This window comes from Neofelis nebulosa, chromosome 5, assembly GCF_028018385.1.
Source record: "Neofelis nebulosa isolate mNeoNeb1 chromosome 5, mNeoNeb1.pri, whole genome shotgun sequence".
In the NCBI taxonomy this organism is placed as follows: Eukaryota; Metazoa; Chordata; class Mammalia; order Carnivora; family Felidae; genus Neofelis; species Neofelis nebulosa.
In genome coordinates this window covers 46,542,777-46,570,456 of record NC_080786.1, presented here as the reverse complement: position 1 = coordinate 46,570,456, position 27,680 = coordinate 46,542,777, and the positions used below count along the sequence as shown (strand labels likewise).

General features: G+C 34.3%; 1 protein-coding gene across 1 annotated transcript in view; it reads right to left on the bottom strand.

Moving 5' to 3' along the window:
- LOC131513106 (arylacetamide deacetylase-like) overlaps positions 1–23,697 on the bottom strand; it is a 60,209-nt gene extending 36,512 nt beyond the window's left edge. The window contains 5 exon segments of the mRNA XM_058732512.1: positions 13,154–13,325; positions 14,356–14,425; positions 16,685–16,794; positions 16,796–16,902; positions 23,348–23,697. Coding sequence (XP_058588495.1) covers positions 13,154–13,325; positions 14,356–14,425; positions 16,685–16,794; positions 16,796–16,902; positions 23,348–23,497 — 609 coding nt within the window. The 5' untranslated portion in view covers positions 23,498–23,697.
- Positions 23,698–27,680: the final 3,983 nt, after the last annotated feature.

Sequence of the window (27,680 nt, the reverse complement as noted above, 5' to 3'; positions counted from 1 at the left end):
TTACTATTATCTTTGTACATATTACTGTTATTAACATTACAGGGAGAGAGGAACACAATCAAGATTCATGCTCTGATGGATCTGACTTAACCCATCCTCCACTTAAGAAAATTGATCCCTTAATGCTGTCTACATTGCTGGATTCAAATATGAAATGCAGCAATTTAATAAATGAGCCCTAGGAACTGCTCAGGCAAATTGGGAGGCAACATAGAAAAGGCCAAGATTGTACAGTGCAGAAATAGCAGTAGAATAAAAGCATAATGACCAGTGAAAATTAAAACCTTATTATCCATGGGGTGCCTGGGTGGCTCAGTTGGTTGGGCGTACAACTTTGGCTCAGGTCATGATCTCATGGTTTGTGAGTTCGAGCCCTGCCTCGGGCTCTGCCCTGACAGCTAAGAGCCTGCTTCGGATTCTGTGTCTCCCTCTCTCTCTGCCGCTCCCTCACTTGTGCTCTGTCTCTCCCTCTCTCTTAAAACTAAATAAACATTTAAAAAATTAACGAAAATAAAACCTTATTCTCCTCAAATGTTGATAGATTCTTAACCTGTTAAAAATGGAGAAAACGGATAATGCATTCTGATTGGAATTCTATAAATTAAGGAAGGATAGCTTCACAAAGATATGAAAAAGTTTTTTGCTGATTTTCCCCCCACTTTCTACCTGGACTACACCCTCCCTTTCAGATAACGTACACTAGGTAAGATTCAGGTCAGTCAGGCTTCCAAGAGTGAGTTGGTGGGAAAAGTCTTCCTCCTTATCCATGAGCAAATACTGAAAACAGAGAAGCATGCTGTGTGGGGCAAACAGGTTAGAAAAGAATGGTGCTGACAAGGAAGAGGATATTTTTCCCTTACATGGATCTAGAGAACTAAAACAGGAAATCCAAATGATGACACATCAGAGCACCATTCACAACAAGACGGTACAAATACTGACATAAGAGCTTGCTGGTGAACCAAATTCTTGACTTTTTCTAATACTCAATTTCACTCATATTCAAACAAATTTCACCCAGACAGGACAGAGGTCTGACTTCCAATCTTACAGCCAGGAATAAGTTTCCAAAATATTAATGGAAATGCTTTTTAAAACTTAAATAATACCTACATTCTAAGATCTTATTTTCTGCGACCCAACTAAGTCTTAATATTTAACTAGGGTCCTAAAAGCAAATTAAGGCTTTTCTCGCATGGTTAGTAAATGATTGCAATTTGAGGGTTTATGATTCTCACTGAATTCCTCTCAGCTTTTCAGTTAATACTTAACCTTTCCAAGGATTCAGAACTCTGTTCAGGCACTTGAAATATCATTGTGGATATTGTAAAAGATCTTCGAGAAAACCATTGTGAAAGTGGTTGCATTACTCCCCTCAATCTTCTCACCCCACCTAGGAAAAATAGCTCACTCCAAGCAATCTGTTTATCAAATGGGCTCTCATTAGCTGTTGATGGACCAAAGTGATTAAATTGAACCAATGCAATTTATTGCTGCAGAAAGATACAAGGCCAACACTGACGTTAATCTTGATGCATGCACATAAACCATTCAAAATAAGGCAACCATTCATGTTGCAATGCAGTACCTCAGCCTGGCAGGGCCACTGGTTGCATGATGGGAAACAGGAGAGGATTGGACTTGGAAGTGAACACACTGGTTAGTTCCTTCATGGACTGACCCTCATGGCTGTAGGTCAGGGAGCACAAAACAATCTTAGCAAACTTCTATCCCACAGTCAGGATTTTCAGCTATGCCATGCTGCAACACCTACGTGCCAAGATTTTGAATGCTTGCACAAGGCTAAATAAATGGCTGATTTTTTGTAATTTCCCTCACTTTGGTGGCAAGTTTTGAGGCTTAGGAAACATTGTAAGTGTCATAGGTTTATGATAGGAGTTAGAATCTATGCCTCATTGAAGAGAGCATCAAAACAGGCTAAACTGTGATCCATGCACCCACACATTTATAGGTATCTGTATCATCTCTAACAAGGTCTACATCCTATCATTCCTTTATGTCATTCAGTGGTGTTCCATTGCATACATAAATCAAAATTTGTCTGTTCACCAGATGATGAATACTTGCATTGTTTCATTTTTGCCCATAATGACTAAAACTGTTTTGAACATAAATATGAGTATTAAGAAGGATATATATTTTCATATTTTTTGAAAATGGAATTTCTGGGTCATATCATAGGTTCTGTTTAGCTTTATAAGAAGTGGACAAACTATATTTATTAATAATTAACAGTGTTCAATTTTTTTCCATGTGTTCATTGGCCATTTGTGGGAGATGGAGGAGAGAAACATCAAAAGAAAAGACTTCAAAAGGGAAGGGCTGGAGAAGGTGCAAGGCCTTAGGACATGTTTACATAGTTGAACGTGGCTGCAGCTCATAAGGAATGCCTAGAGCCATTAACATTGTCCAGGGCTGGATCCTCCTTCACACCTGACCCTTCCTAGTGTTATAGAAACCAATTAACTCGAAATTCAACCTTGAAAAGCTAAACCATTGGATTGATTAACACACTTGTTTAGCTGACTTTATGCACATAGTCTTTAGCAATTATCCTAATAAAAAGAAGCTTCATTCTGGAGTTGGGGCCTCATTCCGACTGGAGTATGAGGACCTTCATTTAATTGCACTTTGTGGACTAATCTTTTGCGACTCCAGCCGTACTCCCAGCAACAGCCATTTATATAATCTTTTTCAATGAAGTAGAGCTGCTCAAATATTCCATGTATTTTTTTAACTTGTATATTTTGCTTCTTGTTACAGAGTTGTAAAAGTCCTTTAGGTACTGTGGGCTCAGGTTTGTTATCACATATATATTTCTCAGATATTTTCTCTTAGTCTGTGGCTCGTCTTTATATAAGGTCTTTCAAGGAGTAAAAGGTTTGAATTTTGATAAAGTCCAATGTATCTATTTATTTAATATCTGTTGCCTTTTTTCTGCCTCATGTCTTGTCTAAGAAATCTTTGACTACAAAATGTTCACAAATATTTTTTGCATTTTCTTCTAGAAGTTTTAAACTTTGAGGTTTTTATATTTAGATTCATGATTTATTTAGAGTTAATTCTTGTATTTGGTGTGAATTAAAGGTCATGGTTAAGAATTTGTTATGTGGATGTTCAAGTGTTCAAGCATCATTTAAAATATATATATTCTACTTTTGGAATTCAATTACTTTAGCAACATTGTCTCAAAAATTGACGTGGTACTTCAGCAACATTGTCTCAAAAATTGACGCTGTTATGCATGGGTTGATTTCTGGACTATTTTATCATCTGCTGCTTATTATTTGTTTATTGACTAGGTGTCTATCCCTATTGAAATTCCATACTATCCTGACTACAGTAGCTTTATATTGCCTAGAAATCAGGTAGTGTACATACTCCAAATGTGTTCTCTTAAAACAAAATAGTTTTTTTTTAACGTTTATTTATTTTTGAGACAGAGAGAGACAGAGCATGAACGGGAGAGGGTCAGAGAGAGGGAGACACAGAATCTGAAACAGGCTCCAGCCTCTGAGCTGTCAGCACAGAGCCTGACACGGGGCTCGAACTCACGCCCACGAGATCATGACCTGAGCCGAAGTCGGCTGCTTAACCGACTGAGCCACCCAGGCGCTCCAAAACAAAATAGTTTTTGATATCATTTTATTTCCATACTTTTTTAAGGATAAATATGACATCTTCTTTCTTTTTTAAAAAAAATTTTTTTATATTTATTTATTTTTGAGAGACAGAGTGAAACAAAGTGAGACTGGGGGAGGGGCAGAGAGAGATGGAGACACAGGATTGGAAACAGGCTCCAGGCACTGAGCTGTCAGCACAGAGCCTGATGCGGGGCTCCAACCCACAGACTGTGAGATCATGACCTGAGCAGAAGTCGGAGGCTCAACCAACAGAGCCACCCAGGAGCCCCTATAACATTTTCTTTAAAAAAAAAACAAAACTTAAAGCCTCCTGGGATCTAAATGGGGATTGTGGTAAATCTATAGGAGAACTGACACCTAAAAAATCTTGAATGTTTAGAAAGATGCACATGTTATTTCTATTTCTTTAAGGACATGTTTACTATGTCTTAGAAAAGCTTTCATTTTGCCTATAAGCCTGTCTTGCACATATTTTGGTAAATCTGCCTCTGAATATGTCACGGTTTTTGGTGCCACTTTTAAAATTACTACTTTATTAAAACATAATTCACACACCAAAAATTTACCATTTTAAAGCAATTTGACATGTCAGAGACTGTACTAGCACAGTGCAATAAAATTTGAAATAGATTTTAAGATAATAGCACATCAAATTTGATAGAATGAACACAAATTTTGTCAAAAGATAAATGACTATCTCCAAAGATAAATGACGATCTCAAAGAATTGACAACTCATTTAGCAACAAAGGATTAATTTCTTTACTATACATAACATTCTTTCATATTAATAATAAAGGCAGCAATGACTTAAGAGAAAAGTAGAGAAAGATTATGAAGTAATGGTTCATGGAAAAAGAAATTTAAATATGACCCTACCACTCATTATGGCAATAACTGCAAATTAGTCCCATTATTTTCCATGCATTTAATCTCTTTCAAATCTTCCATATCTGTCTCTCTCCAATGTAGCCTACTTCTTTATATCTATCTTTTACGCCTAAAATTCACTTCAGCTGACTTTAATATGTTGTTAAAGCACCTTTTGTGTTTTAATTTTTAACTGTTATCGTCCAAGTAGTCAAGGATAATGGTGACTATATAAATTCAAATCTTAAGAAACATCCTCCCCCAAGCTACACAGTCCAACAAGAACAAATAAAATTTAACAATCAATCTCAAACTTCAAATTGCCTGTAAAGAGAAATTGATCAGCAAATTACAGCAGCATCATTTCTCAAGCTCTTGCCTCAAATCTTTACAGAGAATGGGAGAGAGATGTCTGGAAAAAGTATAAAGAAGAGAGGAAAAAATGAAATGGGTAAGCCTGAGGAAAAATCACACCTCCTACCCCCAAAAGAGAAAGTGTGGGTGAACATGGTGTACATGAGTCATAATAGATCACAGAACTTTACTCAAGTGAAGGGACTTAAAATGTGCACAGTGCTCATTGGAAGGGGATGGTAATGGGAAAAGAGCAAAGCCCTATAGAGAGACAAGGGAGGAAAGTGAAAAAGATCAGAGAAAATCTGTAAATATCTTCTAGCTTTTCTTCTAACTGGTTATTTTTTTGTTTATATGAAATATAATAATTTTTGCTTATTGATTTTCTAATTTTCCACCTTTCTGAATTTCTATCTTAATGGCATCTTATAGGCTATCTTAAATTATCCAAGTAAGTTGAAATAGTGATCATTTAAGTCCTTTCCAATTGTTTACATTTTAAATTTCATTTTCTTGCCTAATTGAAATGGATGGTATCTATCCGGAAAAATGAAATTCAGTAAAGGTAATAATAGATAGTCATGATTTCTGAATAATTTGAATATGGATTAGCATGGGGCAAAATTTTATATGGCAAATATTTAGCCATATAAATATCCTTCTATTACTATCACATATTGTTTAAAATTAAAAAGTGAAATTTAATTTTTAGATCTCTTTAAGATATTTAGAGACAAGAATATGATTTTTCTCATTGTTGCTAACAAAAACATTGAATAATCTCACCCCTTATATCAACACTTCTTAGTCATGATATATTAGTCTTATGATCTGCTAATGTATTCTCCTTATGTTTTTAGAATTTTTCATTGCACTGCATAAGTGAAATCGATCTGTAGTTTTATCCTTTTCTGTCATTCTAGTTTTGATAAAATTACTTAATAAAATGAATACAGAAATGTTTTTTTTGCACCCTAGCATTCGATTTTTAAAGGGTTGATATATTTTCTCCTTTAGACTCTCTCAGGAACCCTGTTGTTGTTGTTGTTGTTGTTGTTGTTGTGTTTGTTTTTTGTGATAGGAAAGGCAGTAGTAGCCTGATCAGTGTCAAAATTCTTTTGAAATTTTTAGTATGCTAATGTATCATTTAAGATAGAAAACATTTTAGATTCATGTTTATTTTGCTAAAAAAAAGGTTTTCCAGGTTTAAAAGTTTATTTTAATTGTTGAACAAACTAATCTACAAACTTCTTTTGTAACTTTTTTCATTTATCCTTTCTTATTTGGTGTATTTTCCTTCTCAACTAGGATGCCAGGTTGATTAGGATCATCAATATTACTGAATGTATGAAACCCAGAAATTTCATTTATTAACGATGTCAATTTATTTACTTATTTATATCTTTTTAAAATTTGGTAATTCTTTCTCCTTAATTTTCTTGGGTTTATGTAATTTCTTCTTAACATCTTGAGATCAAGTTTAAGCCTTTTTTTTCTACCATATTGTGATTGGTGTATGAGACTGAAATTTCCTTTCAATGCAACAGGATTAGCTGTGTCCTCTAGACTGTATGATATTTCATATATAGCTATATATCTATCTTCCCACATACACGTTTAAAAAGTGAGAGTTTTTGTTTTCTGATTCTTTTGCAAGTTTTGTTTTCATATCTTATTTTTTCAGAAGTTAAGAAAACTTTGAAATAGAACTCTGATGTATTTGGAAGTGTTTAAAAATTTTTTTGTAGTACCTGCATGAATCATTTTGGAGGCACACACTACTTGGACAACTGCAGAGGGAGTCTCTAATAGAACTCAAATATTGCTACCCAGTGGCATCCTTTGGGATTTGTATTAAGGTATCTTTTTATTTTCTAATACTTTGGTGTTTTGATATCTGAGGACTTGCTGACCAGGAAAGGACTGTCCCTCTCAGGGTCAGCTTATGCCTAGAGATAAGCATCCAAATGGCCTGTGAGTGTGCCATTCATATGTAAACCAACCAAGAATGTTTACCCACCCAGTCTCCTACAACTATCACCCCTTTAGTCAAATCACCTCAGGACCAGGTACCAGACAAACAGAAATAGCCCCACTACCTCAAAGTCCACTGAAATTGTTCATGCTGCCCAATCCTAACCCTGCTTACATATTATGTTATGTAAAAATAATTGTTTTATGTAAAAAAATATGTACTGAAGTTAAATAATCATTTCAGTGTTTTGTCTCAGATAAGTTTACATTCCATTTAGCTCACTATCTAGTATGAAGAACACTGTTTACATTAGCAGATGTGTGGTAATCATTAAATAGGTAGCTAAGAGGTAGCTGATTGAATTAAGAAAAGATACAAAACTATTTTAAATTTGACCAATAAATTCAACTTTACAGGTAGGTAGCTAAAATCTTTGAACATGCATATTAAAAGCAAATTGCCTTTGTAGCTAAACATAATACATATAAAATCAAATATATAGCCTTGTAAGACAGAAATTTAAATGTAACTATGTTCAAGGGCCAGGGAGTTTATCATATATCCTGAATTGACCACATACCCTCTTCCTCCCCAAAAGGACTGCACTCCCATTTCCTCCTCATCCCCCATTTTATGGTATTTAGTTCTGTGTATTTCTTTAAAATTATACTATTTGTACACATTTAATCAATGTAGTTTACCTGTTTAAGGATGTTCCATCTATTCCTAGTGAACCAATAATTGTTATTGTGACTTTTACTAAATGCTTTTTCTGCATCTAGTATGATTCTGCTTCCTTTATTAATGTGGTAAAATTCACTTATTTTTGTAAAATATACTTTTCCTTGCATTATTAGCAACTTGGTCATGGTAAATCTGTATGTGGTATACGTATATTTTTCTAATACTTTATTCATGATGGTAATATCTTCATTTGCTGAATGTGATTGGCCCACTGTTTTCCTTCCTTATGTCAGATATAACATAAACAATGTGCTTCTCTGAAGATAATTAAAGAATGCACACTCTTTTCCTATTCTCTGGAATATTTTGTATTTATTTGGAGTGGTTTCTTTCTGATGTTTGTGTAAATTTCCAGTGAAGTTTCTTAGCAGTACAATTTTTTAATTATTGATTTAATTTAATGATTATAAAATATCTCAGATTTTCATTTCTTCTTCTGTTTTGAAAGTTATATTTTTCTTGGAATTTGCCTATTGGATTTAAATATTATGAAATATCATTTTTACTTTAAAGTTTTTCCAAATTTCTCTTTTAAAGATTACAATGTTCATTCTGAACTCATTGGGCTCGTTCTTTTTCATATTTTAGGGACTGCAGAATTGTCCCTTTTTCAATCCTGACATTATTATGCCTGACTTTGTTCTTCCTCATGTGTCTTTCCAGAGATTTAAATTTTTTATTAGTCCTTTCAAAGAATTAACTTCTTGCTTTTTGTTCACATTTATTGTAAACTTGATTTTGAATATCATAATTTCTGTTATCATTATTATCATCTTCCTTCTATTTTTTTCTTTGATTTCTTGAGTCAAATGATTATTCTAGCCTTTCTTCTTTTCAAACATATGCTTTTAAAATATAATTCCTATAAATATTGTTCTAAATGTGGGGAAAATATATACAAGATATATATTCTATTAAATACTGACCCATAGGTAATTACTGTATTTTTTAAATTTCCATAAAAAGAAGGATGTTTTCTTGTTGGTCTTTTTCTTATTGATTTCCCACATTTTTGCACTGTGGTTAAGAGTCCAAAAGGTGTGATTTAAATTCAGTGATTTTTTGAGTCTTGCTTTACGGACAAGTACTTGGTCAATTTTTAAAAATGATCACATGTACTTGCTTTCTTCCCTGTTCTTTACAGGTCCCTTGAGTTAAATGTATTAATCATTATTCCAGTCCTCTATACACTTGTTATTTTTGACTGCTTTTCTTAATTACTGAAAGAGTTCTTTTTAAATCTCTCATTGTGGTTCCGAACATTTGTGTTTTTCCCTGTAGTTCTGTTAATATTTTCTTCATATATTTAAGACCATGTTACTAAATCCATACAGATTTAGAGTTGGTATATTTTCTCGATGGTTTAACCTTTTCTGTAATGATGCGATCTTCTTAACCTGGCAGCGATGCTTTCAGATGTTATTTCCAGATATACATATTCCAACCATTTACTTTAAAATTTTCTGCTTACTTATGTTTTTAATCTGACAATATTGGTCCTACAACCAGATTATTTAGACCGCTAATATTTACTGTAATTATTAAAATAATTGATTTTAATCTACCACTTTATTTTGTGAATCCTCCTTCTTTTCTATTTTTGACTTCTTTCACATTGGTCGACCTTTTCATTATTCTGTTTTTTTCCTGTAATAGTTTACAAGTTATACCCCTTTTCTATTAATTGATTAACTGATTTTGAGACAGAGTGAACAGGGGAGAGGGGCAGATGGAGAGAGAGAACATTTTTTAAAATTTTTTAATGTTTATTTATTTTTGAGAGAGAGAGACAGAGACAGACAGAGCCCGAATTGGGGAGGGGTAGACACAGAGGGAGACAGGGAATCTGAAGCAGGCTCCAGGATCTGAGCTATCAACACAGAGCCCAGCACGGGGCTTGAACCTGTGAACTGTGAGATCATGACCTGAGCTGAAGTCGTACACTCAGCTGACTGAGCCACCCAGGCACCCCTGAGAGAGAGAGAATGTTAAGCAGACTCCATGAGCTTGATGCGGGGCTGGATCCCACAACTCTGGGATCATGATGTGAGTTGAAACTAAGAGTCAGACACTAAGCTGACTGAGCCACCCAGGTTCCTCCCTACTTGTATTCATTAAATGATTATCCTAAGAATTATAAGGTATATTCTTAACCTCTCAAAAACAAATGAAATTATGAAAGACCTATCATTTATTTCTTCTTAGACAATCAAAAGAGCTTGGAAGACTTAAAATCTATCCTCTCCTCCACTCTTGAAATTATGATTTGTTTTTCTCATATTTTAATTTTATATATCTTATTATTTTAAACTTTCCGAGTTTAAGATTTACCTACATCTTAATAAAAACAGATTTACCTACATCTTGCCACATTATTGCTCCTTGCTTCTTCCTGCATTATAAACTTTTATCTGCATTTTCATTCTGTCTGAAACACTTATTTAAACCACCTTTTAGTGTGTTTCATTAATAGCAGCTCTATTAGTTTTTGTTTATCTGAATATGCCTTTATTTCTCCTTTATTCTTAAGTAATATTTTTGTGCATCAAAGAATTTGGTTAACGGTAATTTTGTGTTGCACTTTGATGATATTCCACTGACTTAGAACTTACATTCTCGCTATTGAGAAGTAAGCTGTCAGTATGATTTTTACTTCTGTGAAGATACCCTTTTTTCTCTAAGATTTTCTTTCTTTCTTTTTTTTTAGGTTTAAAAAAATTTTTTAAGTAATTTTACACCCAGCATACTCACAACCCTGAGATCAAGAGTTGCATGCTTTACCAAATGAGCCAGCCAGGAGCCCCTCTATTTCTTTCTGTTGTATCTTGGGTTATTGATTGTCAACACTTTTGCCTTGTTGTCTGTATATCTAAGTATACATTTATCTCTAGCTATTTATTTAATTTTAACCTCTTAAAAAAGTATGTTTAAGGTTCATGGAGCTTCTGTTATCGGTATCTTGACATCTTTCATCAGCTCTGCAAAATGCTCTAATATTGTTGTATTCTTAAATCTTCCTTTCTCTCCCATTCTTTCCCCTCTGTTTCTGGTATAACATTTAAAAGGCTAGTGGATTTTCAGGTTGTATCTGCTATATTTCTTATCTTCTCTACTGTATTTTCTGTCTTTCTGGGCTTCTATGCTTCATTGTGCATAGTCATCCATGAGTCATATGGCCCATCTTTTAGCTTATAAATGATATCTACAGCTTGTGTAAGACCACTTAAACAATTTATAAAATTTTAATTTTGTTGATTTTATTTTTTTAGTTTTGGACTTTTGTTTGTTTTTCAAAATTCTACTTTTAGGCCAAAATTTGCAATCATGGTTGTGAATTAATTGAAGAAACTTGGATACTTACTTTATATTCTGTGGCTGATAATTGCAGTATCTGAATTTTGTAAAGTGTCTTTCTTTTGTCTGTTGATTCTGCTTGCTTCCCTTCATGGCTTCTTGTTTACTTCTTTGCTTCGATATGTTTTATTCTGTGCTGGCTACTGATTTTGAAAATTTTTTTGCAGGAATAATTTGAAGTCTATTACGATACTATATTTCTTCAGAGAGGATTTTTATACACTGTTCAGTATACTTGAATATCAACGTGCTCATCAATTTAATTTAAGTTCAAGGACAGATTTCCCACAACCATTCAGGTGATACAAAGCAACACTCTAAATGCACATGGTTTGTTTTGTATCATGCTCCCCCTAACAATGAGACCATACCTCTTTAGAGCCTCACTTAAAATCAGAAGTACTTCATAAGTGTCCCTGTCTTTTTGGAGGGCCCTGGAATTTGACTGCAACTCTCTAGCTCATCTTGGTTGACTAGTTTTCTTTTGATTCACATGTGCCATTAGAGCAGAGAGACATTGAGTGCTAGGTTATCTTTGCATGTGTTTTTTTTTTTTTTTTTCCATATCCTTTAAAAAACTTTTTGGCCTAGGGGCACCTGGGTGGCTCAGTCAGTTAAGTGCCTGACTCTTGATTTTGGATCAGGTCATGATCTCACAGTTTGTGAGTTCAAGCCCCACATAGGGCTCTGTGCTGACAGTGTGGAACCTGTTTGAGATTCTCTCTCTCTCTTCTGTCTCTGCCCCTCCCCTGCTCACTCTATTTCTCTCTCAAAATAAATAAACTTAAAATAATTAAAAACAATTTTTTTGGCCTGGAAATCTTTCATATGTTATTAGCAGTTTAATGCTCTCCAGAATATTATATTTTAATAATTACGGGTCAGAATTGATTGGTTCACCACTGTAGAAGTCTGAACTACATAAGAGAAAGGGCTCATTATGTGACATGATAAAAAGAAATTATCTCCAAAAATCCATGTCTTCTGATATACCCTTTGTACTGCATCAAGATGCCTCTCAGAGTGACAATGAGTAGGCAGTAGGGAAGTAAATTTCTGGGAAGTAGCAGAAAATCTGTTCTGCAGTATTTTTTATAAAAATCCCAAAATTTGTATCTTTCCTTTGTCTACAAATCATAAGAAGGTTATTCTGGAGGTATCAATAGCCAAAATTTATATACTTTAAAATGTGTATAGAAATGAATAATCAACAAAATCAAGAGCAAGTTTTGTTTGCATAATAAACTTATGAGCAATATTTATAATTAGAGTTAGTTATTGAATTGCAGATATTCATTTTTAAATCTACAAGTAAATTTTTTTTTCATATAAGAACATTTCTTCCATGCCACTGGTGCCTGGTTTAATATTTAGGTCAGATAACCAGTATGAATAACAATTTTACTCATTATTAGACTAATTATGATTATGTGTCACTTCAAATAAATAGTTAATAGATGCCCAGTTTTGGGGTACCTGGGTGGCTCAGTGGATTAAGCTTCTTACTTTTGATTTTGGCTCAGGTCATGATCTCATAGTTCTTGAGTTCCAGCCCCTGTGAGTGCGGAGCCTGATCGGGATTCTCTCTCTCCCTTTGTATCTGCCCCTCCCCCACTCACTCTCTCTGTCTCTCTCTCAAAATAAATAAATAAACTTAAAAATATTTAAAAACTAGATGTCCAGTTTGGCTAAATATCATAGAGATAGTGTAATAGTTGGCATCTGAAAATTATAATTCCTTCTGCAAGTAAGTACTATCTATAAACCTGTTAACATTTTTTGTCTATAGGCAAGATGATTATTCTGATAACAATAGTTTTCATGTAAGTTTTAGTATATGCCATGAAGAATACTGGAATAATCTGATTTTGTAACTATAGTGACTGGTATCATTGGCTGATTGCACAAATACCAGCCCTAATAAAACAAAATAGCATAGCACTTAGCCGACATATTAATGATATTTAAACCAATGACCTGGAAAGAGTACTTTATCATTTTATTTTTTTAAAAATCTGACAGAAGGTAGGAATAGAAGCACTCAGGATACAAATGTTCTCTAATGTTGATTTCTATGTATAATCTCTAATTTCTAACATATTAACATAACATAATTTGCATGGATATTTTAATGTTTGAAATAAATATTTAAGGGTAAGATATTTTTAGAAAAAAAAATCTGAGCAACATACCTGTTGAGTCACTGATGCAGCTAAATTCCCTCCAGCACTGTCTCCAGAAATTCCAATTCTTTCAGGATCCACACCATATTTATCAAGAACATCTTGGTGTAAGAACCACCTTAATGCATTATATACGTCTTCAAATTGATTTGGAAAGTGATATTTAGGGGCTAGTCTGTAGCTGTGGGCAGAATAACAATGTTCGTTAAGCCAATTATTTTTCAAAAAATAAAATGTGTGTGGGGGGGGTCATTCTCTAACCCTTAAAATCATAAGTAAAAACATTTTCTTTAGCAAACCTGGTATTTGAGGTCATTATGAATCCAAAGACAAATGTCATTCTTATGATAATGCTTGCTATAAAAGCCTTTACAAATTTTTACATGTTTACATAAATAAAGGCTTGAATGCAAAACTTGGCTAAGACTTAGGGGAAAAAACTCAGGTGATAATTTCCCTTAAATAAATTTTTACCAGAATGGTATTTTCTTTGTAATCATTTTACTTTATTAGTGACCAATAAATAGCACACAAACGTTAGGAATTATTCTATTCCAACTTAATCTAATAATCAAGTTGGCAAGTAGTCACTATTATCCTTTTTTTTTCAGTTTCTTCATTTTTCTATTTATTCCCATTTGTTTTGTTTTTTATTATTAATAATTGATGTAGAATGTTTTTTTGAGAGTAGATTGTGCCTGTATTCCATGAAATATTCTATACTAATTGTGTTAAATTTATTTGAGCACTTAATCTTTAAAACAACTCTATGATACAGAAAATATTATATGACTCTCAGTTTACATCTGAGAAAACTGGGCTAAAATGTTATTTATCTGGTACAAAGTTATTCAATTAATTCTAGAACCAGCCTTTAAACCCGATTCTCTCACCCTGAAGCCCTCATTTTACTTTGCTAATTAAGAGTAGGCTAGAAATCCAGCAGAGGTCATTTGTCTCTAAGATGCAGTAGTTTAATTTTATTGTAACAGTTTTTTGACTTCCTGTTTTTGATCCCCGCTTGACCTAACTGTACAACTCTTTTCTCTCTGACTCTTTTCTGGTCATGTGAAGTTCATGTTCTCTATTCTCACCTTCTCCATTTTATTTGAAACACCCCTAGAATAACCAAGGAATGACTAAGACAGCTTAGAGCATCCTACTCTGTATGGTATCTGGCCCAAACTCTAACAAATCAAGAGTACTCTTACTTGACTGAAATGACAACAACATCAAATCTATCCCCTGTCTGTTTTGACAGAAAGTCATAACTAAACAAAGCTGAAATAAAAGGAAATAAAATCAGAAACTAACCAGTGTATCGATGAGTGTTTCCATCAACACAGAGCTTATAACTATAATTTGTTCCTAACTGAAATGTTCTGGGAAAACTATTTCTAGGATTTCATCATAGCTATAAAACATGAATTCTTCTGCTCAGTGATCCTATGATATACGCATTGTCAACTCTCTTGTCCTTCCCCACATTTCACCCTGGATAACTTAAGCCAAATTCACCCTCTTTAAGATCAATCTCTTCCTCCTTCGTTCAGCAAGTAGTAGGTGGTGAAAGAATAAACACAGACAATTAACCCTCTGGCTTTCAGCAAGTCACAGTCTACCACAGACAGGGGCAAGGAGGGCCAGGCATATAAATAAAAAGCAACAATGCAAAAAATATTAGTTGTTTTAATGGAGGGGTACAGAAAATGTCATGTGGAAATGGCATTAGACTTTATTAAAACTGCCAGAGAAAACTAAAGAAAAGAGGAAGTAGGGAAAGCTAAAACCTGATTTATATATTTGTATGTTCTAGGCAGACAAAAAATGTGTTTTCTGGAGCTTTTTTGGTCTTGTGAGCGGAGTGGGGATGAATCACACATATTTGCTATTGAGATTGGATAAGTGCTTCCTTTTGCAGATAAGAAAATTTCAAGAAGATAAAATAGAATTTGCCAGTAATGAGAGGAGGGAGAAATCACAAAGTGTTACAAGGGGAAGTATCAGAATATGTAGTTGTCACAAACATTAAATCATGTGGGCCATGAAAAGAAGAGATTCCAAAGTTAGGTACTGAATGTTCTTAAAATATCAAATACACACTAAGTTTTAAACTTTTACTTAACATTTATATAAAAAGGTCATTCTTGGGGCACCTGGGTGGCTCAGTTAATTAGGTGACTCTTGATTTTGGCTGAGGTCATGATCTCATAGTCGTGAAATAGAGCCCTGAATCAGGCTCTGGATCCAGACTGGGCATGGATCCTGCTTGGGATTCTCTTCCTCTCTCCCTCTCTGCCCTGCCCCAACACTCTCCCTTCCTCTCCCCACCCCCTCTCTCATAGATAGATAGGTAGGTAGATAGATAGATAGATAGATAAATGGTCATTCTTATATTTTGGATTAGAACATAGATTTTTATGTCTTTTTAATATAAAAATAAACATCAAAATTTTGCTTATTGCTAAGTAAGCTTATTCTTACTTAGTTCCTTTCTCTTGGTAAGCATATTCTCATTCTTCAGTAATACTGTGATGAAAAGATTTTTAAAGAAGGGCTTTGGGTAACAGGGACTCATGGAAACAAACTGAGGCATGGCATTATCAGATTTTGTCTTAGAAACCTCACTTCATTGCCAGCTAAGGCCTTTACTGCCTGTATTTGTAGAAAATCATAGAGAGGATCACATCCTTTCCTACTTTGATTTATGTTTCCCATCTACATCACTCCATCAACACCTCTTTTCTTCTTGTCGCAGAGTGTGTTTCTCTTCCTATGTGTTGCCAATCCTTCTCCTCTGTACTAAGTCCAATTTCATCTCATATCTTCTAGATCAGGCAAACCTCATTCCATCTTCCAGCCCCCTCCCCTTTTCTGCAACATATTTCTATTAACCCCCACCTTTACCTTGAGTTTACAAACATGTTCATAGATCTCCTACAGGTAGATATAAAATAAATATAAAACATGCTTTTATACATAAAATAAAATATAAAACTTTATATTATATAAAGTAACACGATATATATTACATATTTAACATTTATGTAAATATTAAAAATACATAAAATTGCAATACACATTTTTTTATATAAAATAAAGATAAAATACTCATACTCAACTCTTCTTTTCCATCTAACACCTTTCTCATTTCTTTCCATATCTATGCTGATTGAAAGACTAGAGTCACATCTCCATTTCCTCATTCCTCATTCAGTATTCAATGTACTCCATTTTGGTTTCATTGCAACATCCCATCATTTCTGCCATTAACAAGTTCAATAATAAATTTCTAAGTTCATGAAACACTTTTCTTTCTTCTGAAATTTGCTACAGCCTTGGCTATTGATTATCCCTTTAAGAAAGAGATTTAAAATAATTCCTTTAAACTAACAGAGCTCAAAGAAATGAATTTCAGACAACTGAAGTGTTAGCTTATCTGGGATGTTTAACAATACATCTTCTTGATATGTTGAAATCACCATCTTAATACAATGTGTGTTGTATGATAAACTACAATTTCTAACAAGGGGCACATACCAGCACTCCCCAAACACCAACCACCACCATGAATATAAAATAAGCCTCTTAGTCTCTCCGGCTTTCATTTTGGTACATATATGCAGACAGGAACATTGTTGAAAGTTGTCCATCACAGTGACATTTTCATCAGATGTGGGTGGGACTTCTTGAAAGCTCATAAAGAACATTACAATGTTCATGGCATGGTTGATTCCCAATAGTTCAATAAACAGAACCTAAAAGGGCGGGGGGAACCACACCAGGTTACACATAGCAAATATCAATATTATTTATGCATGTAGGAGTATGCTATATGCTCCCAATGGTCCTGTGTCATACTGTCACAGGTAAATCTGAATGCCATGGTTAGAAATTTCCATGACTGGAAATTCAGACTTTTTACCATAATAGTTGCTTTAGATTTAAAAAAAGATATGTAAAGAATTATTCAGGTATTACAACTTGGTGGGTTCTAGGCTTCCTACTTTGAGCACAAAGATCAACAGGGTAAGTTCCCTACTTTAAATAAGCTCAGAGTCAAGTGGGAGAAATGGATATATATAAGCAGTTATAAAGCAACATAATTGCATAACTGCATGTCTCATAGACATGTACAATGAACTTTGGCAAGGGCCAATGGAAAGGTAAACTAGCTGCCTGGATGTGAGACCTAGGGAAGAGTTTTCAAATAGTAGGTGACCTCTGATACGGAACAAAGTTTGGCTGAACAAAGGAGGAAGTCTCACTCTAGGCCAAAATTAAAGACACAGGTACACTCCTACTTCAATCAGAGAAATGCAGGTAGCTTAGTAAAGCTAGGAAGTCAGGTCCCTACAGGGATGCATAAAAGAAAAAGGACCTCAAAAGGTAATTGGGAGCCAAACCATGATCTATAATGTTGGAATTCCAAGAATCAAAAAATTGTTTTCCAACCTTACGTTGGAAACATGTGGAGTATGGTCCTAAGTGATCGATTAAAGAGTTGGGTCAACCTCTGTCCCACTTAATGGAGATAAATGCAAAGGGAATAAACAAAATTATCTAATTTCAACACCAAATCACCCCCATGTTCCTGAAAGGTAGGTCAGGGAGATACATTTCCCAGAACTCCTTGCCAGGTTAAATTGTGTTACACAGAGGCACTCTTGTAAGACTGATAGGGTAGAAATAAAGAAAAAGCCATTATTTCCTCTGAGCCCCTATGGATATTTATGTGAACATTGACAATTATGTGGCTTTCCGTACCTCTGGTTGTCCTTTTGAGAATTACCAGTTCAGTGATGCAAGCAGCTTCAAGTACTGGTGGCTTCCCTTCACCCCACACTCTAAAGGTTGTATACCTCAAATTCTATATTCTCAAACTGTTCCTATTGGGATATTTATAACAGTATCTATATTGTAAGAAAACAATGATTGATAGAGAATATAGTCCAGAAGTTCTCAAGAAAGGAGACCATTTAAGACACGTGCTGGAATTAGATAACTGACCTGGTTAGATTTACAGCTAGTAAATTGTCTCATTGCTGATGCAAAATAGAATCTGTTCACACATGAAATGTAGTAGCAAAAACGTTATTAAATTAACAACTGTAATAGTTCTTATTAAAGGATAGTTTTGAGAGATCAAGTAGCTATTGCAATAAAATATTATGGTGAAAATAATGAGTTCAAGTACTAACTGAACTTGAAACATTACTGAAAGAAAAATTACATTCTCAGTTATTTAGGTTTTCAGTTCAAGTCACAGTCAGTAAAGCAGATACTCTGTAAACTTTCCCTAGAAGAAATCTCATCTTTAACAGCTCTAAAAGCAGAACCAAAGTTTGATCTTGTAAATTGTAGAATTGCCATGCAAGGTAAAGTCACCATCCACCAGACATTTTAAAAGCTTGGTCTAAGTTATTATGTGGGTGATATTCTGAGTAGATTACATACATTTATATGGGTTCTGAACATCCTCAACTCCCAAATCCTCCCAGACCTCCCCTAGTAGAAGCAACAGAAACCAGCTTCAGTAGTAGAAGTATTTAAGGAAAATGAGGCACCAAATTTCCCAGCTATTGGAGGGGAAGAAATCCAAAGGCTGAGGGAAATAGTAATATCTAATATCTAATTTGGTATTGTAAATAAATATCTAATTTATTATTGTAATCCATAACCCACTGCAACACTGTGTATTCAGCAAACTCCAGAGGATATCTATACAAAGACATTGAGAAATATATTAGTGAGTGGAACCTTAGCATCTTAGCATACCAAAAGAAATGAGAAAAGATAGTATAAAATCAACTAACAGATTGATGACAGGTTGATAAATACTAACAGCTACACACACACACACACACACACACACACACACACACATAAATATGCACTCACATGTATATAATGCACTATATATATATTTATATTAAGTTATAGATCTCATTAATATCTAAGTCTAGCCCATGTACAAATCTGTATTTATATGCACATCAATATCCATGTCTGTTTCTATCTCTATAAAACTTTTAGGTATTTTTCCAGAAATTTTACTCGAACATGATTTTCAATATTTATTTTATCCAGGATTGCCAAGGTTCAGCTGGGAAATTTTTTCATATGGTTTTATCTGGCTATAAAATCACAAGCATACAGGGCGCCTGGGTGGCGCAGTCGGTTAAGCGTCCGACTTCAGCCAGGTCACGATCTCGCGGTCCGTGAGTTCGAGCCCCGCGTCAGGCTCTGGGCTGATGGCTCGGAGCCTGGAGCCTGTTTCTGATTCTGTGTCTCCCTCTCTCTCTGCCCCTCCCCCGTTCATGCTCTGTCTCTCTCTGTCCCAAAAATAAATAAAAAACGTTGAAAAAAAAATTTAAAAAAAAAAAAAAAATCACAAGCATACAGTGATAACACAGGCATTTGTATGGAGATGGATATAAATAACAATAATATTTACTGTGTTTAGTTTTTGCCAGGTACTGTGCTTGTTCCCATTCAATTCTTACTAAGACCTGATAAGTAGTAATATATTCCAGATTTTCAGTTGAGTACACTGAGATGGGAGAGTTTAAAATTTCTGTTCATGTCCACCTAGGCAGTAGATGCTGGATGTGGAATTAAGTCCAGGTCTGACTCTGGAGCAGATGTCACTCTTGACTGGCCAGTATGCCATCTCTTAGTGACCATCACTGCAAAAGGCCCATTGAAGAAGACAGAGCATGACAGTGGATGCAGCAGTCAAGGATCCCTCAGTATCCATAGAACTTTGACGGGTATGAGAGAAAACACAGAAACCTAACTCTTTGGCCACCTTGCAGCTGGCCCAGGGTCCAGCAGAATGGTGTTATATTTTATGACCAGCTGCATTTTCCAATCTACGAATGCTACATCTGGGTGTGTGTTTAAGCATCAAACAAACACCCCCTCCTTACTGATGCCCAGCAGCTATTCCAAAGGGACTTCAGTTGTTAGACTCACAAAAAGTATACACTTTCAAGAAATGACTGCCCTCATGTTACAATTGCAGCCAGAAGTGTAGAACTTCATGCAGAGTGAACTGCAAATGCCTGACAGGCTTTGGGAGTCCAATTATTCTAGCTATGAGTGTGCTTTAGGTCTTCTCCATATTTTGGATATACTCCGCATACAGATATCTCCACACATGCTGACCATGCCCCCAAAACTTGGGCGTCTCCTACAATTGCTCCTGTCTACAATTACACAAGGGGTGGAGACTTGTACCTCCAGTAGACCATTTTCTGTCATTTATTTCTATGTTATTTCTACAGTGTTAAATAATGTTCTCCATTTTTCAGGCTGGGTGTGACTTTTGCACAAACACTCCAACCAATTAACAAAAAATGTCTGAAGAAATCACATAAATATCAGGCCTGCCGATTTTAAATGTTAACACAGAAAAGCGATAGATTGTTTAAGCATTAATTTATTTAGTTTTAACAAATTTAAAATTTCTACAACCTACGACATAAAGTAGGTATCAACACAACATTTTCCGCATGGAGGGAATATAGCTGGCCCTCTGGCTTTAAATAAAAGCTAAGTACAGAAAATATAAGGCCCTCTTTCAAAACATAAGTCACTGGACTCAAGTATTTTATCTGCAAAATATGAGACTGTTTAGTTCAAATAAACATCTTTTTAAATGATAGAAAATGTTCTATGTTATGCAAGTTAAAGAAAAGGACTTAGTTATAGAAATAGTAATTGTCACATGTTGTATAAGACAGTACTAGGTATAAAATTTTGTAAGATGACTTTATAATCTCACAAACTTCTGGATCCTACTAGAGTGTAATAAATGTATAACAAAAGACTAGGAAGCCATCAGTATGTTAAAAATAGTGTCTGTTGTCCCTGGAGTCTGAACTGAATAAGAAGGTCTTTACAGTTTCTTTAATTGTCTTCCCTTTCATGAAGTCTGATGAGTTAGAGCATTAACTTAATGGATATATCTTCTCAAATCATTTATTGTTTTTACACTAACTCTAAACCCTAAAAGGATTTTTAATGTAAACTTGAGTTATCAAATTATAAACAAACAAAAAAAAATTCCGACCAACTCTGGAATTTATATCCTTCAGTTTATGGACAAAATGATTTCTTGCATCTTTATCATCCAAAGATCTATCATCTAAAGGAAAAATAGTAAAACTGAATTTCTGATGATCCAAATTTAAGAAACAGTACTATGACTTTGGCTGCACCCAAGTTACAGATCTGCATATCAATTGTAGGTATTCAGCAATTTGAAAACTAAAAAGATAATTGGGCCTCAAAGTGTTCATCCTTTATAGGCCAAAGAGTAGCAAAACGAAATAAGCAGGGCTAGAAGAATCAACACCAAATGTAGGAAAAGAACAGAGATGATAAAACCAGTATTTTTAAAAATGGTCTCAAACCTAGGGAACTTCAAATTGTCCCAATACAATTAAGGAAAACCTTGTAATCTGGTATAATGATGGAAAACACTTTCACAAATGCTTATAACCTCAACCCCGAGATAGAGCTGACAGTGTTATGTTATTTGATTATAATGTTACTTCTTACCAAGACGAGATGCAACCTCCAAGTCCTTTCAAGGTGATGCTGAGCCATCTATCAAAGTTGGCATTTTGGTTAATTATATTTGATATTTCTATTCCAGGAGACAATGCTACATCACAGACAAGTTGACAGGTGATTATATTCAGTGACTTCCAAATTTTCTTCATCATTGAATTATTAAAAGTTTGAATTACTATTCAAAGAGTTTCCAACTCATGAAGAAAAAAAATTAGAAAAAAAAATTGCTACAAAGTGGATGATACACTACACAGTATTGCAGAATGGATTTTATGAAGAATGGTATGAAGAAATATCACAAAGGAGAAATATACATATTCATAGAAGACATGGACATATTTGGTGGTGATCACTAGTCAAAACAAGGAGGTGACTAAAAACTGGTACTGGTAGAACTTAGAAGAGGAATATATAATGAAAGACAAAATAATTTCAGAAATAAACACTAAGTTGAAAGTAACACAAGGTATTATATATGATAGAAATGAGAAAATCAAAAGGAAGAAAAAATGTAGGAAAAGATTAAAAAGTACTAGGAGGGAAAATGACACCATTTTTGAAGACATACAGAGAGGATCGTGTATGTATTTACATGTGTATATATGTATATATACATACAAAATTAATCTAAATAATAAAAGAAAACAAAACTATAGACCAAAATAAATATTTTAAATAAAATTCAAGAATAACTTATAAAAGATAAAGAGTTGAAGCTATACTCCAGTGAAACTGACCCAAATCCAACAACATACTTGCTAACAAAATTACTACAAATGATCAAATCACTAATAAAATGAAAATAAGACAAGTCTTGCACTTATTCAGAGCTACATTAATGCCAGAAGAGATATTTAAGAACACCTTTAAAAATTCAAGGAAAGAGATAATGAGCCAAGTGTTTAATACACAGGTTAACTGTTCTCAAATTATTATTATTCTAATTTTTTTTTTTGTTTTTTGCTCCAGAAGGCAGTTTTCTACAAGATGTTTCAAGGAGATTAAAAAAAAAAAAAAAAGCTTCAATTTCACATAATGAGCCTTACTAGAAAAGAACCACAAGTCTTTGAGGAGCAACTGGAGACAGTGGATAGGGAAGCCAGCTGCCCTGTCACCTTAGCAGGTCATGCTTTACAACTGGAAATCATGTACATCCAGTTTCCTTTGGCTTTTTACCAGCTGACTTGTTTACAAATATTTCAGTATGAATGCATTTGCATGCTTAAATACAAGGTTATTGCACAGAATTCTGTAACTAATCACGGCGCTAGTCAATCTTACTGTTTCTGAAGTTCACACTTCAAAGTGCTTCATTTGGGCAGGATTCATGCCATGAAACTCACGATATGACTTTTTGTCGGTCTTCCTGTCTTTTAATATTTAAAAGATTACATTTGTCTTTTAATATTTAAAGTTAAAGCTACTTGACTACTTCCTTCATATTTATTCTATTAGGGGTCTGCATTAAGGAATAGTTAAAATTAAAAAAAAGTTTTTAAAATCAGCAAGCCAGTTTTACGAACAAAATTTCCAAGACAGAATTTTTTTTAATAACAATAATACAAATACTTTCTCCTGATTAAACTGTTAAATAGTCAGTCAATAAAGCTCTATAATTACCAAATCTGTTAAAGTTTTCATATATGTGTTAACCAACATTAGTTTCCATGGCTCCTCAATGTTATCTGGGACAGGTATATAAACATAATATGCCCCAAGAACCCCCATAATCAGAAGTAAAATGGTCTTTCTTCCCATGATGGTTCTCATCTGCTCTTTTGACTTGGTGACACGGCAAATACACTTGAAATATTCAGTGGCTGAAAATTACACCCACGTTTTGGCACCCTCATAAAGTGTCATCTAACTTCCTGAACACAAATTCCACTGCTTAGTCTGTCATTTCATTGGCTGTCCTGTTACTAAGTTTACTCATTAAACTTAGTAACAAGTACAAAGAACTCTTCTGTTGCAAATTTTATCATATCCAACAGCCTTTATTATGTTGCTAGTCAAGTCAGTAAACAAACATGTATTGCACAGTTACTAGGTGTAGTAACTACTAAAGAATAGGCCATGATCAAATATAAGAAACTCAGTATATGCTTCAAATAACAAATCTCAGAGTTGGGGAGAACCAACAAATATTTTAAAAGTATTGAGAGCTTTTACAAAGTAATATAGATATGGTCATATGTATTTTGTATTACTTTTAATGTCTTGCTACAATTAAAATTACCAGTGAATAATAATCATGTTAAAATTATATAATAATCATGGAGAGAGCTAACAGTTTTTGACTACTTACTCCGATCCAAGAAAGTGTACTAAAACAATTAAAACTTATTTAAAGTTCAAAAGTATTGTCACATGAGAGAGAGAGAGAGAAACTGAGACAAAGTTCAGAAACTTGTGCAAGCTCATTCAACAGTATGGAGTGAAATCAGTACAGTCCTCTAAGAGTACACATTAAAACCTCACTTGTCCCAGTCTTCAATTAGTCTCAGATTACAGATAAATACCTGAAATTAAGAAGATTAAGTAACTTGTCAAGGTCATACAAAATCAAGTAGTAGTGTTAGAGACACTTACTGTTCACTAAATACCCCTGTAATATTTAGATCCCTTCTCTTGAGGTTAAGTGAGGTTATGGGGCTAGTGCTGGTAAAAAGGACCCGATAGAAAGTCATTTGTCATTTCCAGACAGAAGTAGTTAAGTAAGATCCAAAGACCTGGAAACCATTTGTTTTTGTTTTGCTTCCAAGATTTTATTAAAACTCAAATTAGTTAACATATAGTGTAGTACTGCTTTCAGGAGTAGAATTCAGTGATTCATCACTTACATTTGACACCCAGTGCTCATCACAAGTGCCCTCCTTAATGCCCACCTCCCTCTAGCAACCCTCAGTTTGTTCTCCAGAGTTAAGATTCTCTTACAGTTTGACTCCCTCTCTCAAACCATCTTTTAAAATGGTAGGATCACAAAATGTAAGTAGCTTGGATTGCTAAGGGACCCAAGAGTTTAAGTGCTCAAACTCCAGAAGCATTTTCTTGTGGAGCAAGTAAATTTCATGCCAAGTTTAAAATATGTGACATAATCCCCATATCACTTTAAATATATTATATTACTTAGCTCTCATATCAACAGTGGAATGTAAGAACTAAGACTATGAAAAGTTTCTTTCTTTCCCAAGATCACTTCATTACATATTTCCAAAGCTATCATTTTAGCCTAGATCCTCAGGCTCTGAGGTCTTTATTCTTAACTCTGCAAATTAACGAGAAGGGGAAATCCATAGGAGCTGGTCATGTCCATGTAGTGTTACTGTTAATTTTATTCAAAAAAAATTCTTGAACTTCCAGGACTTAGATCCTTTTTTACCTACTTGTATCTCTGTCTTATCTAACCACACCCAGGTAAGGCACTGATATCAGCTTCTCTTTCCATACTTAGTTCATCTGGGACACAGATTTATTTTGGACATAATAAATCCTTCAAGAAAGTTGAGAGGATTTTGATATACAGGACATGTGGACTAAAGTATAATCAATACTTCAATTACTTGATAACACTTCAAGTCTGTTTACTGTCCATCTTGACAGAAAATCGTATCTATAGAGTTTAAGTAAAACAAGACAAAATCAAAATATTAATGAGAATTAATAAATCATGTGATTTGATTTTTTCTTCATAGAAAGCCTCCCATGATAATTTCGTATTTCTACAATTTATATTGAAATCCTAGGAAGAAAATCTAACAGTGATCCCAAACATCAACTAATACTGCTCAGGGATTCTTTGACTTGCTCATGATTAGCTTTCTAAGCTCCATTCTGTCAAGTCCCATTCAAATCCTATACCAGCATCCAGCATCAATGTAGCTGTCTTCATTCAATGTGACTGACATGGTGTTAGTTGCTGGGAAGGCCAAAACGAAATACGTTTTCTGATTTCAAAGAGCTCATATTGTGGGGGCACATATGTACACATCAACAGCCCCTGCCTTGAAAAGAGGAAGGTGCTAAAGGAATTCTATCAACTTTGAAATCTTTTATGAAACAAGATAAATACAAGAGCTACAAATATGCAAATTATAAAGGTTTATGGCAAAGGTTACACTGAGCCACGTGTTTGGGTAAGGGTAATGGGTTGGTAAGTTAGAGAAAGTAATACTTTCCAGCTAAAATTCTTTTCAAATAAAGAGTCCTTTATTTAGTAAAGGAGTAAAGTAATCCTTTATTTAGGATTCTTTTCAAATAAAGAGTCCTTTATTTAGTAAAGTAATGAAGGAGATTTAGTAAATACAATTTTTAAGAGAAATTTCTCAATTTAACATATAACTATTCTTTTTTACAAGTTTTATCTTAATTAATATGCAATTATGGCTGACTGCATTTTGTTCACTTTGTTGTTGATTAACTGCACTGATCCATAGCAGCTAGACTTTGGGTGTATGTGTTTGTTTACCATCTAGAAGTTGGATGAGCCCCTCCTTCTGCATTACCAATGGGATTCCCACATAGAAAGAGGGGGTATAAATGAAAACTTTGGATTTGTAGCATTACTCACTAAATACTGCATTTTACATCAACTGCTCTTGCATTAGTGCTCTGAAAGAACCATGATCTTAATAAACTTGCTAAGTCAGATGAATATAAGTAGAGATTTTTTCCAGGCCAAAGAATAATGAGACTTGGTTAACCAATAGTGTACAGACCTATGGATTCATTTCCCCTAGACTTTGAGCTCATTTTCAATCTTCAATCATTAGTTACCATTACCTCCATCAGCCATTCTTTCTTCTTTTCCTTTCTAGCACTTAAAACTTTGACTTTTTCCCCTCAGAAAACTACACAGTGCAATTTCTTTCTGTCATGTGTAGTGTTGTCTGGCAATAAAGTTATCTTCTGAAAAATGTTCTATTTATGTGTATTCACTTGGGAAGAGTAGGAGACAGAATTAAATGACTATTTGAGACCCAGCAAAAGGAAGTAATATTTGAAGAGTGCCTATCAATGTGCCAGGTTCTGTGGCATGAGTTTTAAAAAATTTCTTCATTCAATTTTTACAAATATTTTACGAGTTGTGTATTATTTTACCAATTTTTACTAATGAGAAAGTTGAGGATCAGGGAGGAATAAGGACTTTGCCCGTGGTCACAGAGTAAAGGGTTTGTTAAACAAACACAGTGATTCCTAGTTCTTGACTCTCCTACCAAGAACCAGGATCTAAAACTAGATATGTCTGACAACAAAACTTCTGCTCTTTCTTTTACTTCAGTGGTTTCCTACACTCTTCTACCCTCAAAAGAGTTAAGGAATATCATTCCATTAGTAATGATGATTCACAGTGGGGGTTATATTCAACTGAGACAGTCAAGTATCCCTTGAACAAAGCATCAAACCCTTAATGGTGCAGTGTTTTGGGAAGAGAGTAACACAGAGATTCTTTTAAAAACCTCTTAAATGATTCTGTCATGGCCCTTCCTCCCAGAGCTTATATTAAGAATCACTATTTTATGGGCAGCTGGGTGGCTCAGTCAGTTAAGCATCTGACTTTGGCTCAGGTCATGATTTCATGGTTTGTGGGTTGGAGCCCACCATCTATTAGCTCAGAGCCTGGAGCCTACTTAGGATTCTGGGTCTCCATCTCTATCTGCCCTACCCCTGCTTGTGCTCTGTCTCTGTCTCTCAAAAATGAATAAATGTTAAAAAAAATTAAGAAGCACTATTTTATATTGTTCTACCTCTATGAAAACACTCTTAGTTAAATAGCTCTAACTTAGATTTAATAGGAGTAGGACAGTGAAAACTTAATCCAGCTGATGAAAGTGAAAATGTGGATAAGTGATTGGGAGATATGAAATTGTATATCAGTCAAATGTTTTTAACTGAGACTATGTTATTATAGAAAAAAAAGTTTCAAAAAATCTTCCTTAAACTTGACAAAGTA